A 15,084-nucleotide genomic window follows, 5' to 3' on the forward strand; every position below is an offset into this window, starting at 1 on the left:
GCCCAGGCTGGAGTGCAGTGGCCGGATCTCAGCTCACTGCAAGCTCCGCCTCCCGGGTTCCCGCCATTCTCCTGCCTCAGCCTCCCAAGTAGCTGGGACTACAGGCGCCCACAACCGCGCCCGGCTAATTTTTTGTATTTTTAGTAGAGACGAGGTTTCACCGTGGTCTCGATCTCCTGACCTTGTGATCCGCCCGCCTCGGCCTCCCAAAGTGCTGGGATTACAGGCGTGAGCCACCGCGCCCGGCCCCCTTGTGAGACTTTTCTAGATCTCCTTTCCATCCTTCTTCCCCTACTCAAATGGTATCTTAGTCATTTCCAGCTGCTATACCAAATTGTCATAGACTACTGGATGTCTTAAACAACAGACATTTATTTCTCACAACTCTGGAGGCTGGAAGTCCCCAGAGATAAGGGTATGAGCATGGCCTGGTTCTTGGTCAGGGCCCTGTTCCTAACTGTGTTCTCACATGGTGGCCAAAGAGATCTCCTGTCTCTTCCTTATAAGGACACTAATCCTGTGGGGTGTGGGGGGCCCTACCCCATGACCTCATATCACCATATTACTCCCCAAAGACCTCTGCCTCCGCCTACTATCACACTGGGGACAGGGCTTCAACAGATGAGTTCGGAGGAGACACAAACATTCAGTCTGTAGTAGATGGTATGATGGCATTTAGTTTCATCATTTCTCTTACTTTTGTCTTACGATGTTTCTTTCTTCCTTTCTTTTTTTTTTTTGAGACGGAGTTTTGTTCTTGTTGCCCAGGCTGGAGTGCAATGGTACGATCTCGGCTTACTGCAACCTCTGCCTCCTGGGTTCAAGCCATTCTCCTGCCTCACCCTCCGAGCAGCTGCGATTACAGGCATGTACCACCACGCCTGGCTAATTTTGTATTTTTAGTAGAGACGGGTTTCTCCATGTTGGTCAGGCTGATCTCAAACTCCCGACCTCAGGTAATCCACCTGCCTCAGCCTCCCAAAGTGCTGGGATTACAGGCGTGAACTACCACACCCACCCCCTGCCTTTTTTTTTTTTTTTTAAGATGGACTGTCACCCCGTCGCTCAGGCTGGAATGCAGTGGCGTGATCTCGGCTCACTGCAACCTCCGCCTCCCAGGTTAAGTGATTCTCCTGCCTCAGCCTCCTGAGTAGCTGGGTTTACAGGCATGCGCCACCACACCCAGTTAATTTTTGTATTTTTAGTAAATACTGGGTTTTGTCATGTTGGCCAGGCTGGTCTTGAACTCCTGGCCTCAAGTGATCCACCCGCCCCGACCTCCCAAAGTGCTGGGATTACAGGTGTGAACCACTGTGCCGAGCCTGTCTAACTACACCTCAACACAATAATTCCTCTTCCTCTGTTTCCTCCCCCACCTCCCTCCCTCATCTTGGTCTTTGAATTCTTGCTGACAGTTGCTTTCTTTCTCCTCCTTTTGCCCTCTGGTTGTTTTCATGGGACTCTGCCATGCCTGCTTAGTTCTTTAGGTATTATTTTTGAAAACTGTTCCCTTTTAGATTTGACATCACTGTGACTCTTCTCTAAGTTCCTTGACTGTATTTCTTTTTGAGTACTGAAATAGTTTGAGCTGAACTCAGTGTTCTGGTACAGAGAACAGGATGCTAAGGTAAAATTGTGTCCTTTGCTTCCCACAGAAACTTGAAAAAGAAAGCCCATAAAATATTTCAAACATGCAGGAAGTATATAGAATAATAGAACTGAATGCTTGTGTGCTCACTACCTGGATCTATTAAGCGTTAACATTATATTTTGTTATTTTTGCCACAGATTTGAAAAGAATATACCCCTTCAAAAGTTTATTTATCTGTTCAAAATGTATTGATGGACATCTTGGTTATTTACATATTTTTGCTATTGTGACAATGCTACGTGAGGGTTTCTCTGTGCTCGTAGGCAAGTTTTTTGTAGCCATAGATATCTGTAACACGAACTTCTGGGTGATTGATAAGCAAAACTGTAAGTGATAGTCACTTCTGTAATATGTTGACAAATAAATGTTGAAGCCACTTTTAATAACATACATGAAAGCTTTAGTTGAGGAAGAATGCTTTTTGTGTTGGCCATTTAGATGGAAAGATGCTAACTCATGTTACCTTTCATCTTTTGATTATACTAGTATGGCATGCTGTTTTTCAGAACATGCTGTTTGCATGCCTGTAAGGAAAACTGATGGAATATTGGAATTAGTAGCAAAAATTGCTTTCATATGCTAAGTTTAAAAATATTCATTATATACTTTATTTTTCTTTGGTGATATTGTTCATTCCTATTTAGGAGTCATCAGCCAAACCTTTATTTATTATTCTTGGTACCATACTAATTTGCGAGCAAGATTTTTTTAAAGCTTTTTATTATGGAAAATTTTAAACACACGAAACTAGAGAAAATAGTGCTGTGAACCCTATGTACACATCACCCAGCTTCAATACAATTGACTTTTCTTTTGAGCAAGGTTTTAAACTGTAGTCTTAACATTAGTTTTATATTTAGAAAGTATTACATCCAGTGTAACAAAATATTAATAACATCCATTTGAAGAGTTATTTTAGTATTCCTGTGAGGTAAGTGGCAAATGTTTAGAGGACTTATTATTATTATTAGACATAAAAGTTATCCTTTTAATACAGTTTTGCAAAATTATGGGTATATTGTGGGTTTCTTCTCTCCACTGGTTTCTCAGGCCAGTAGTCTATCAGGCCAGTCTTCTCTCTGACAGGGAGATTAGATTGTCCGTAAGTTTTGTACAAGTGAGACATAAGCCCTTGAAAATGTTTTGATACAAGAAGTCAGAAAACTCTTTGAAACATTTAGAGGACTTTGTTTTTTAAATGATGTTCAGGGACCAACCAGTAATGTCCCCTGGTCACTGCAGTGTTTGTGGGATTCTGGATCAAACACTATAGAAGTCACTGCACGAGCTGCATCTCATGTGTTTGTCGTGTGCTTGGATTCCAGATCGCAGTGGTCATGGGCTCCTGCACCGCAGGAGGAGCCTATGTGCCTGCCATGGCTGATGAAAACATCATCGTACGCAAGCAGGGTACCATTTTCTTGGGAGGACCCCCCTTGGTAAGAACATAAGAATGTTGGCTGATGGAAATTAAATATGCATAACATAAAATACACCATTTTAACTATTTTTTGGATGTTTTAAAAAATATTGTGATAAAATATGCATAACATAAAACTTACTGTTGTAACCGTTTTTTCAGTACAGCTTGGTGACGTTTAGTATGTTCATATTGTTGTGCAACCATCACTACCATCTATCTCGAGAACATTTTCATCCTTCCCAACTGAAATTCTCCCTATTTCTGTCACCTCTGCCACCTCGGCACCACCATTCTACTTTCTGTCCTTATGAATTTGACTATTCTAGGTACCTCACATGTAAGTGGAATCATATAATATCTGTCCTTTTGTGATTGACGTATTTCAGTTAGCAAAACGTCCTCATGGTTCTATATTGTAGCAGATGTCAGAGTGTCCCTCATTGTTAAGGCTGAATAATGTTCTGTTGTATGTATACACTGTATTTTGTTTATTCATCCATCAATGGATATTTGGGTTGCTTCCACTCTCAAGCTCTTATGAATAATGCTGCTATGAACGTGGGTGTACAAATCTCTATTCAAGTTCCTGCCTTCATTTCTTTTGGGTATATACCTGGAAGTGAAATTGTTGGATCATATGGAAATCTATGTGTAGTTTTTTGAGGAATCACTTCATCCTTTTCATGGCTGAATAATATTCCATTGTGTGGATATGCTGTGTTTTATCTATCCATTCATCAGTTGATGGACATTTAGGTTGCTTCTGCTTTGGGTATTATGAATAATGGCGCTTTGAACGTATAGGTTTTTGCATGGAAATGTTTTTATTTCTATTGGATATGTGCCTATGAGTAGAATTGCCAGATCATGGGGTAGCTATGTTTAACAGTTTGAAAAACTTCCAATCTATCTAATGCATGTTTTACATTTCTACCAGCAGCATGTGAGGGTTCTGATTGTTCCACATTCTTGTCAACACTTGTAATTGTGTGTTTGTCTGATGACAGCCATCTTTGTGGGTGTGAGGTAGTACCTCATTTTGGTTTTGATTTGCATTTCCCTAGTGACTAGTGATGTTGAGGCATTTTTTGTTTTTTGAGAGAGTCTCACACTGTTGCCCAGGCTGGAGTGCAGTGGTATGATCTTGGCTTACTGCAACTTCCACCTCCCAGGTTCAAGTGATTCTCCTGCCTCAGCCTCCCAGGTAGCTGGGATTACAGTTGCACACCACCACTCCTGGCTAATTTTTGAATTTTTAGTAGAGACGGGGTTTCACCATGTTGGCCAGGCTGGTCTTGAACTCCTGACCTCAGGTGGTATGCCTACTTCAGCCTCCCAAAGTGCTGGGATGACAGGCATGAGCCACTGTACCTGGCCAAGGCATCTTTTCATGTGCCTATTGGCCATTTGTATGTCTTCCTTGGAGACATGTCTATTCAGATTCTTTGCTTATTTTTAAATTGGGCTATTTGTCTTTTTATTTAGTTGTAAGAATTCTATATATGTTCTGAATACAAGTCCCTTATTAGATTTGCAAATATTTTTGCTCATTCTGTGGGCTGTCTGTTTTACTTTCTTAGTGATGTCTTCCTTTGAAGCACAAAAGTTTTAAATTTTGATCACATCCAGTTTATGCATTTTTTCCTTTGGTTTCTTGTGCTTTTGGTGTCTTATCCAAGAAGCCTTTGCCTAACCCAAGGTCATGAAGATTTACTCCTCTGTTTTCTTCTGAGAGTTTTATAATTTTAGCTCTTGCATTTGGGTCTGTGATCCATTTTGAGCTAGTTTTTTTGGGTGTGAGATAAGGAAGGGCTCCGGCATTGCTCTGTATGTGGATCTGCAGTTGTTCCAGCATCATTAGTTGAAAGGACTCTCCTTTCCCCATTGAATGGTCTTGGCAGAAAAAAACTTTTACTTATTTTTTCTTTTACCTCAGCTATACCATTGTTTGACTCAAGAGCAATAGCAAGTTAATAAGCTGTTAGGAGAAAGCAGCAAGGTTCCTACAGTGTATTAACTTTTGTGTAAAATGGAGGGAAATATACATTTGTATGCTTGTATATGCATAAAGAAGTTCTAGAAAAGATACAAAAATACTACTTAAAATGTAGAGGAGAGGAAACAGGGTGGAAGAAAGACCTTTGATTTTTTTGAGCCTGAGGCTGGGTGCAGTGGCTCATGCCTGTAATCCCAGCACTTTGGGAGACTGAGGTGGGTGGATCACTTGAGGTCAGGAACTTGAGACCAGCCTGGCCGATATAGTGAAACCCTGTGTCTCCTAAAAAAACAAAAATTAGCCAGGCGTGGTGGTGTGCGCCTGTAATCTCAGCTACTCTGGAGGCTGAGACAGGGGGATTGCTTTAACCTGGGAGGTGGAGGTTGCAGTGAGTTGAGATTGTGCTGCTGCACTCCAGCCTGGGCAACAGAGCGAGACTCCATCTCAAAAAAAAAAAAAAAAGACACAGAAAAGGACAAATATTTGATTTTACTTGTATGAAATATTGAGAATAGGCAAATTCATAGAGGTGGAAAGTAGATTAGTGGTTGCCAGGGACTGAGAGGAGGGTGGAATGGGAGTGACTGCCATGAGGATGGGGTTTCTTCTGGGAGTGACGAAATTTTCTGGAATTAGGTAGTGGTGATGGTTGCCCAGTTTGTGAATGTACTAAAAGCCACTGAATTGTATGCTTTAAAATAGTGAATTTTATGGTATGTGAATTCTATTCCCAAAAGTTTGTTGCTTCAAAATTTGTCCAAGAATCATCTTTGGTTATGAAATACTAATACAAATTCATTAGAAAGAATGTATTAAATAGAGCTTACATTTTGATGTAAAATAAGTATGTTTCCCAAAAGACAGTGTTAATTTTTCATAACTTTTACTGAAGATCAGGTAGGCCTGAAGGGCTGCCATTTCAAATGTAAAAGTCTTAAGGCATTATTTTAAAAGCCTGTAGCATTATTATTACTATTATTATTATTATTTTAACATGTCTCTTGTATGTGATAGCTGTTATTTGTTAATGAGAGGAAAATGCACTCAAAATTTACCTTTGTATAGTAAAAGGTACAAACTTTCATGGGCCATTCTTGTTTATCTTTTGACTAGAAACTGAGTAAAGATATGGCTACAATTCGAAAATATCTTTTTGGAAATATAGGCAGATCATAATAGTGGAATAATATGAAGGGTTTTGAGAGAAGAGTTTGTCTAAGGGTCAGTAGTTACAATGTCCATTCAGTTAATTCAGTTAACTTGTACATTATAAAGAAGCCACTTGGCAGCCAGGGAAGCCTGAAGTTCTGTTGGACCCCATCCAGCAATCCACCTTTGAAAGACTGCATTCAGGGGGAGAAAAAAGCAGTAGCAGCAGCCTCATCCTTTAGAGAATTCTAAATTCTGACACATGTTTGACTGAATGTTGAGAAAGGGCTTTGAAGGGTTTGCACATAGTGTGGGGTGTAGTGGCTGTAGCTTTTAGTAGCTTAGAGTGGTTGAAAAAAATGGATAGTAAGACAAGTTTTTGAAGGAGCTTTTTGTTCTCCTGTCTTTTGTTTATCTTTTGAACTTGTCATTTAGTCGAATGAGCTGTTTTAATTTCCTCTTTGACTTCTATCATCTTTGCACCTATCACACTATCAAACGTGGGTGTTCAATAAATATTAACTGATGACAAATTCTTATTTTTTTTTGGTTGATATTAGTCAGATCCCTGAAAATAAATATAATTTATCTGTTGTTTATTCCTTTTTGCAACTTTAAATATCCAGACACCTCTTATAATTTGTTATTGTCTGGACTGATGTTAATTTACCCTGAATGTTTTGGAAGGAAAAGAACCAGGAATTCAGTTCTGGGGGCGGAATAATTGGAGGTGAAAATTTTAACTAACTCTCTCTGCAGAAAGATATTTTATTTAAGACAAAGCTTTTGATGTAGTGAGTAATAAGTTGTTTCTATGCTGTATTTTCTTTTCTTTTTAATTTTTTTTTCAGGGCTCCCCTCAGGAAAGACTTTCTCTTTACCTCCAACCTCTCTGTGCTGTATTTTAGATTAATGTTCATTATTCTAATGAAAGCTTTTCTTATTTGGGTTGATTAATTTGTTTCTTTTTCTTCAGAGAGGTAGGAATCAATAAATAGTTCCTAAGGGGTTAGATTGGCATTTAGCCTTAAATTATTTTTCTTTCTTTTTCCTGGTAGAATTTTTCTGGCTATAATTAAGTTATTCTTAATTTATTACTGAGGTTTCTTTCTTTTTGGCCACATTCTGCTAGATCTTAGGTTTAGGTAATCTTGGAGATTTTTTTCCTACCTCTCTTTCCTAGGCAGAGTTTGTGATAGTAAATGGAATTTTTCAGCATGTTATTAAGTATTCAAAGATGAATAAATCACAGTTCCTGCCATCAAGGAATTCACAGCATAGAGGAGATGACAGACATACATGCACATTACTGAACTACATTCTGACACATGCCGTTTTGGAGGTGTAAGTACAACACCCTTGGACCATGGATAGGCAGGCAGTCCTCTATTAATACCATGGAGAAGGCCTGGGCGGGTCAGGAAAGCTGCAAAGAGGAGGCAACTTGAGGTGGGACTTGAAGGGTAAGTGGGAATTCGTCAGGTAGGTGAGAAGAAGAGATCCCAGGCCTTGGGAGGAACACACACACAGACACAAAGGCTTGACCACATGTGTCAGGGCAGCATGACATAGGGAAAGAGGATGGCCTTTCAGGTCTTTCAGGCTGGAAGCTGGAAACGTGTGGGCTCGAATTATACTCTATTGCTTGCTGTGGACTGTAAGCAAGTTCTTGGTGACTCTGGGCTTAGATTTTTCACCTGTAGAGTAGAGATAATAGTCTCCAGGTTTCCTAGGTGCATGGAATGAGAAAGCACAGTCTTCTTTAGTTCTGTGGAAGAAAAAGTGTAGGTACAGTCAGATGAGGAGATGTGCATGTTGAGGAAGCATTTTTATATCTCTGATGGACCGGTTTCACTGATGATTTTTATCCTTGTTGTAGGTTAAAGCGGCAACTGGGGAAGAAGTATCCGCTGAGGATCTTGGAGGTGCTGATCTTCATTGCAGGTGAAACAGAAATGGTCGTTTCTTTCCAGGATTGAGTGTCATTTTGTTTGTTTGTTTGTTTGTTTAAAAGAAGTTTTACATATTTGTTTCGGGTGCTAAACTTGCCAGACCACACCACAGTTTATTTGTTCTTGATCTGCTGGTTTAATGTTCAATTCTTTGAACTATAGACTTGCATTTCCAAGCTAGAGCATCAGCCAAGAAGGAATGGAGAGACAGGTTTCTTATTTATTTGACAGACATCCACTGGGCACCTGTTATGTAGCAGGCACTGTTCTGGGTGGCTGAAAAAAGAAGTTAGATACCAACTTTGACCTCCAGGGCCTTATATTCTAGTCAGGGAGGTGGGCAATCACAAGTAATTGCACAAAATTATGTAAATGTGGCTGATACGTGATAAGGCTTACAAAGGAGAAGAGGGAGAGCATAGAGGAGGTGGGTCTACCCTGGGGTGTGCAGGTAAATGTTTAGTAACTGGTTCTCTGGGGAGGAAAAAAAGCCCCAATTTGTGGCATTTGCCAATTTCTGTGGTATGAGTGATCCCACCATGGCTGATTTCAAGCTGCCAACATGATGCCTCTATGTGGAATCAGACACAGATGCACGTAGTTGGCTCTTGTGAGTTAGGTGTGAGCTGGCTTCGTCACATCATTGGCCTAACCGTGTTAGATTAGAGTGCAGGGGTAAGAAGATCCTCTACCTCCTAGAATGTTGTCAGAAGTAAATGAGATACAATACATGTGGATTGCTTTAGAATGAAACTATACCTGCTTTTGATAAGTTAGCTATAAATGTTGATTGCCATTATGATTATTTTCTTGTTTATCATCATAGTTGCTCAATAAAGGTTTTAGACTTTTTTTTTTTTTTTTTAGGAGTAATTGGGAAGCAGTTGAGGAGGGTTTTTTTTGTTTTGTTTTCAGTTTTTTATATTTTTGTTTTTATTTTTTGTAGAAACAGATGTCTCACTGTATTGCTCAGGTTGGTTTAAAACTCCTTGCCTCAAGCAGTCCTCTTGCCTTGCCCTTCCAAAGTGCTGGGATTATAGGAGTGAGCCACTGCGCCTGGACTAAATTTTTAAGCAGTTTGACTGTTTTAAAAAAGTAAAGCTGTAGGCAATTAGCTATATTAGGTAAGGGTGTAGATTCTGGAATTTAACTTCTGTTTGCCTCCCCTGTTACCCTTGGGACTTAGACAAACTGCTTACCCTCCTTGAGTCTCATTTCCTCATAAAGTGAAAATTGTGAATAGTGCCTGCCTCATAATATGGCATCTACTATATAACTCTATTACTGTTATTCATAATATTCATAATAACCTGTTTAAATTTGTGAGGAAATGATTGGGGGTGATGAATTTTTTTTTTGGAAAGTACCATGAAATTTATTAGTCACAGGTTGCTCTGTGTTCTCTCAAATGCATCTTTATACCTCTCTTAAGTCATCCTTAAGAGCTAATTTGACACAAAGACTTATATATACAGTGTCTCATTAAAGGTTTTCCTTTCCTGCTGTTTTGGTAAATACTAGACAGTTTTCATAAAAAAGTATTTTATTTTATTTTAAATATTTACTGATTTAGAAGCTGTTCCTTCTGCTTCTATTTGACTTCTGACAGTGTAGTTAGAAGTCAGCATTTATAACTGGTATTATGTATGAAGCATTTAAAAGATATGGTCAGTCATAAAATGATAAAATGTTGTATTAAATTAAAGAAACTGAAAAAGATCTACCATTTGCGAGGCATCTGTGGGCTATGAAAAGGAGTAAACATGGTCTCTGCTTTTGCTCAGTAACTCCCAGTCCTAAAGTAGAGTGTCATGAAATCACTGAGAGCCTAGCTCTAAGATATGTCTCCCAAGGAGTTTGGTATTTTCCCAGGCAAGCCATAAAAATTTCGATTGCAGCAGCTTAGTCCTTACTCATAAAATGAACAAATTCTATTATTTTCAGGTATGTATCTATGACTTTATAGATTTTTAAATACTTTATTAGAAAGTCATAGTTTATCTACATCTGAAATAACAGGCCATCTAACTGGGACAGGACTAATAACCAGAGCAAGTCCGTACGTCATTCACTGCACTTGAAATTGAACAGGAACTTCCATGGCCCCTGCCACGGAACCATTTTATCCGTTCCGATTTTTACCCATAATCCCAGGCCCAATGCATTCAAGCCTTTTCATTTGTTGCCTGTGATGGCTTACTGTCAGTGTAACTTCTAGGGAGAGGGCTCAGAGTTCTCTCAGAAATGAGAGGCCAGAGTTGGCATCTCCATTAGGAGCTCAGTTATGTACACAGTTTATGCTGTAACCAACTACATCACGAAAGCGTGCCATGTGTGGTTGGCCTTCATCACACGCAATTGTGCTTAAGGTACAGGGGATGAGTACTTAATAGAAGCCTTTGTCAGCAAGACCCCTTGGTATGGCAGAGGAAGGTTCAGGTTAGAAAATAGAAGGCATGAGTTCTTCTGCAGCTACTTGTGGTCTTAGGTCAAAGTATTTAACTTATGCATACTTCAGCTTTTCCTGTTTGTAAAACAAAGGGAATACAGTTTTACCAGGGTTCTTAAAGGGACTACTTAAGAGGCCATTTATTAAAGATGACAAATTTTTTAAGTGTTTTAGAAGTAAAAGTGCTGTCATCTTTAGATGAGAGAAGAGACTTGGGACTTAAGATATTTAATTATTTTCCTTTTCCCTGTTCTGACGAGTTTAGTTTGCTTACTCTGTAGAAAGTCTGGAGTAGGTGACCACTATGCTTTGGATGATCATCATGCCCTTCACTTAACTAGGAAGGTTGTGAGGAATCTAAATTATCAGAAGAAATTGGATGTGAGTACGATATGTTCTTATATCTTTTATTCTCCTGAAATGCATTTCGACTCACTGCACCTTGAAATCATGTCTTTAAACAGGTTAACATGATCCGTATTTCTGCAGGTCACCATTGAACCTTCTGAAGAACCTTTATTTCCTGCTGATGAATTGTATGGAATAGTTGGTGCTAACCTTAAGAGGAACTTTGATGTCCGAGAGGTATGTGAAAGTGGAACTGTGAGCTTTTTGACCAGCTGTGAGTCTCTTTGTATGTGTATCTGTTTTCAAAGCTAAAGTTTGTTAAGATATGTTCATGCCTAGAAATAGATGTGGATCTCAGTAAGGAGTGACATATGTGGCAACGATACCTTTCCAGACTGTAGATATCATTGGTACAGAGTAAATACTAAAAGAGGGGAGTGGGGGACCTCAGTGACTGGAGAGTTTTCGTTGCGCAAAGCGTGATTTGGTCATAAGTAAGACTCCATGTCCTGTGCACATTACGAATGATGTAAAGCAGCTTAACAATTGTCAGCTATTTCTTTTCATTGTTCTTCTTTTGGGAAATGGATGAAATGTCAGTAAGTTGTTGGAAGAAAAAGCATACCCTTTTAGATCAACATGACATTTGCATGATTAGACCTGATTACAGTTGAAAAAGTTGCTATGGTTACACATTGTCGACATAGTGTTCTGTAATTTAGATGGACAACTTTTAGGGGTTAGAGCATATAGTCTTTTATTTTGTTCAGTATCCATAGTTGGCCGAGTAGTTTTTAAATTAGGAAATTATCTTAATATCAAATTCTGTGCTGGAAGTTTTAATATTTCAAATTATATTTTCCCCTTGACTATAAAATGTTATATATTAGTTGTGAAAAATATGGAAAATACAGAAAAGAAAAAAATTAAATTGCATATAATTCCACCCTCTAGAGAAGGTGGCTAATATTTGGATGTTTTAGCTTAATGTGCATATACACACATTTTTATGTAGTTGAGATAGTGCATATGTATATTTTTTTATTTTACTTTTTCTAGTTTAAATTATAAACATTTCCCCGTGTCTTTAGAAATTCTTCATGAAATATTTTCTACGGCTAGATCTTAATTCCTATAATAGTACTTGGCAACATGGGAAGTAATCGGTAACTATTTTCTGACTGCACTGATGGATGTAACGTTCTGTTGTATGGATTTATTTAGGCAATACCCTAGCATTGCTAGTGGGTCTTAAATCCTGGATTTTATTGAGCTTCAAGTGATACGTCACTTTAGCAAAGGTGACTTAGTTAATTGTAAATTTTTAAATTAGGTTTTTAGTTTGACTTTTAATTAATTATAAGCATAGAAAAAAATGGTACTTAAATTCTGACATACTTGAAAAATGTGTTGGGCCGGGCGCGGTGCCTCATGCCTGTAATCCCAGCACTTTGGGAGGCGGAGGCAGGCAGATCCCTTGAGTCCAGGAGTTGGAGATCAGCTGGCTAACATGGTGAAACCCCGTCTCTACCAAAATTACAAAAATTGGCCTGGCGTGGTGGCATGTGCCTGTAATCCCAGCTCCTTGGGAGGCCAAAACAGGAGAATTGCTTGAACCTGGGAGCAGAGGTTGCAATGAGCCAAGGTTGCACCACTGCACTCCAGCCTGGGTGACAGAGTGAGACTTTGTCTCAAATAAATAAATAAAAGTAAATAAATAAATTACAAAATATGAGTTGTTCCAGATAGCCAAGTTCTTTAGTTGGCTAATAATTCACCCTTTTTCGCGTAACCACTTTTTCCTTTATCCACAGTATTTATTGAGTATTTGTTCTATTCAGGGGTTGTTTCAGGTGCCAGGCATACAGAAGCGAACAAACAAACAGATACAAATACATGCCTTCATGTTGTTTTCATTTCATTTTAATGGAAATCTTTTTAAAAAATAGACTTGTCTTCTTTTTTTTTTTTTTTTTTTTTAATGGAGTCTGGCTCTGTCGCCCAGGCTGGAGTGCAGTAGCGCGATCTCGGCTCACTGCAAGCTCCGCCTCCTGGGTTCACGCCATTCTTCTGCCTCAGCCTCCCGAGCAGCTGGAACTACAGGCGCCCAACACCATGCCCGGCTAATTTTTTTGAATTTTTAGTAGAGATGGGATTTCACCATATTAGCCAGGATGGTCTCAAACTCCTAACCTCCTGACCTCGTGATCCACCCGCCTCGGCCTCCCAAAGTTCTGGGATTACAGGTGTGAGCCACTGCGCCTGGCCGACTTGTGTCTTCTTAAATAGTAATCTGGACTTATACTTTTTGCTGATCCATGGTCATTATTGTGAATATAATTTATTACATTTTTCTATATTGGCAAATAAACCTTATATGGAAGTCTTTTTTTTGTTTTGTTTTGTTTAGAGATCTGACTTGCCATGTTTCCCAGGCTGATCTTGAACTCCTGGGCTGAAGCAGTCCTCCTGCCTCAGCCTCCCAAAGTGCTGGGGTTACAGGCGTGAGCCACCACACCCAGCTCCTTATATGGAAGTCTTAATAGTGTATGGTGCTGTGGGACAATGTTGGAATCTGAGTTGGGAAACCTGGGTTCCAGTTCTCATTCTCCCAGTCAATAGTCCTGGGTTTTAACCTCTCTGAACATTGCTTTCTGCTTCTAGAAATAGGGATAGTATCATGTTATCTGTCTGCTTCCTTTAACCCCCCATTCAACAGTTAAAAACTTTACATTCTTTTAAAAAATTGTATTAAAGTTATAGCTTTTAAGTTCAGCTTAAAGATACATTATTCTATGTATAAGTCTAGGAAATGTTCACATTTCCCCACTTCTTCCTAAGAAATTGTCAAATATGCTGAGATGTTCAAAGAATAATGCAATGATCACCTGTATATGAACTTCTTAGAGTCAACAATTGTTAGAATTTTGTGCCATTTGTGTGTGAAACACATTTTAAAGCACAGGCACACCTCAGATACGTTGTGGGTTCAGTTCCAGATCCCTGCAATAAAGTTAGTATCACAATAAAGTGAGTGAGTCACGTGAATGTTTTGGTTTTCCAGAGCATATAAAAGTTATGTTTATACTATCTTGTAGTCTGTTAAGTGTGCAGGAGCACCTTGCCTTTAAAAAGTACATACCTTAATTTAAAAATACCTTATTGCTTTAAAACATGCTAACAATCATCTGAACCTTCAGTGAATCATCTTTTGCTGGTGGAGGGTCTTACCTTGATGCTGACAGGGTGGAGGTTGCTGAAGGTTGGGGTGGCTGTGGCAATTTCTTAAAATAAGACAACAATGAAGTCTGCCAGACTGACTGACTCTTGCTTTTATGACATATTTCTCTGTAGTATGCAATACTGTTTGCTAGCATTTGATCCAGGGTAGAACTTTCTTTTTTTTTTTTTTGAGATGGAGTCTCGCTCTGTCACCCAGGCTGGAGTGCAATGGTGCAATCTCAGCTCACTGCAAGCTCCACCTCCTGAGTTCACATCATTCTCTTGCCTCAGCCTCCCAAGTAGCTGGGACTACAGGTGCCCACCACCATGCCTGGCTAATTTTTTGTATTTTTAGTAGAGACGGGATTTCACTGTGTTAGCCAGGATAGTCTCAATCTCCTGACCTTGTGATCTGCCCGCCTTGGCCTCCCAAAGTGCTGGGATTACAGGCGTCAGCCACCGCGCCCAGCCCGAGGTAGAACTTTCAAAATGAAAGTCAGTCCTCTCAAACCTGACTACTGCTTTATTAACTAAGTTTATGTAATACTCTATATCCATAGTTGTCCTTTCACAGTGTTCGTAACATCTTCATCAGGAGTATATTCTATCTCAAGAAACTTCTTGTTTTGCTAATTCATAAGAAGCAGCTCCTCATCTGTTCTAGTTTGAACATGAAATTGCAGCAGTTCAGTTACCTCTTCAGACTCCACTTCTAACTGTAGTTATCTTACTAATTCCACCATATCTGATGTGACTTCATCCATTGAAATCTTGAGCCCCTCAAAGTTACCCATGAGGGTTGGAATCAACTTCTTCCAGTATCTTTAATTTAATTAAATATCCTTAATGTTGATATTTTGACCTCCTCACATGAATCGTGAATATTCTCAATGG

General features: G+C 39.3%; 1 protein-coding gene across 2 annotated transcripts in view; it reads left to right on the top strand.

The window, feature by feature from the left end:
* The window catches only part of MCCC2 (methylcrotonoyl-CoA carboxylase 2), a 70,680-nt gene that overhangs the window by 34,520 nt on the left and 21,076 nt on the right, over positions 1-15,084 (top strand). Inside the window, exons 7-10 of one of the 2 annotated variants that reach the window (XM_025389112.1) lie at positions 2,977-3,090; positions 8,099-8,163; positions 10,902-11,001; positions 11,110-11,205. In XM_025389112.1, coding sequence (XP_025244897.1) covers positions 2,977-3,090; positions 8,099-8,163; positions 10,902-11,001; positions 11,110-11,205 — 375 coding nt within the window. The remainder of the gene's footprint in view (positions 1-2,976; positions 3,091-8,098; positions 8,164-10,901; positions 11,002-11,109; positions 11,206-15,084) is intronic. The other variant, XM_025389113.1, reaches the window with a different exon arrangement.

The sequence above is a fragment of the Theropithecus gelada genome, chromosome 6 (genome assembly GCF_003255815.1).
Source record: "Theropithecus gelada isolate Dixy chromosome 6, Tgel_1.0, whole genome shotgun sequence".
NCBI classification, from domain to species: domain Eukaryota; kingdom Metazoa; phylum Chordata; class Mammalia; order Primates; family Cercopithecidae; genus Theropithecus; species Theropithecus gelada.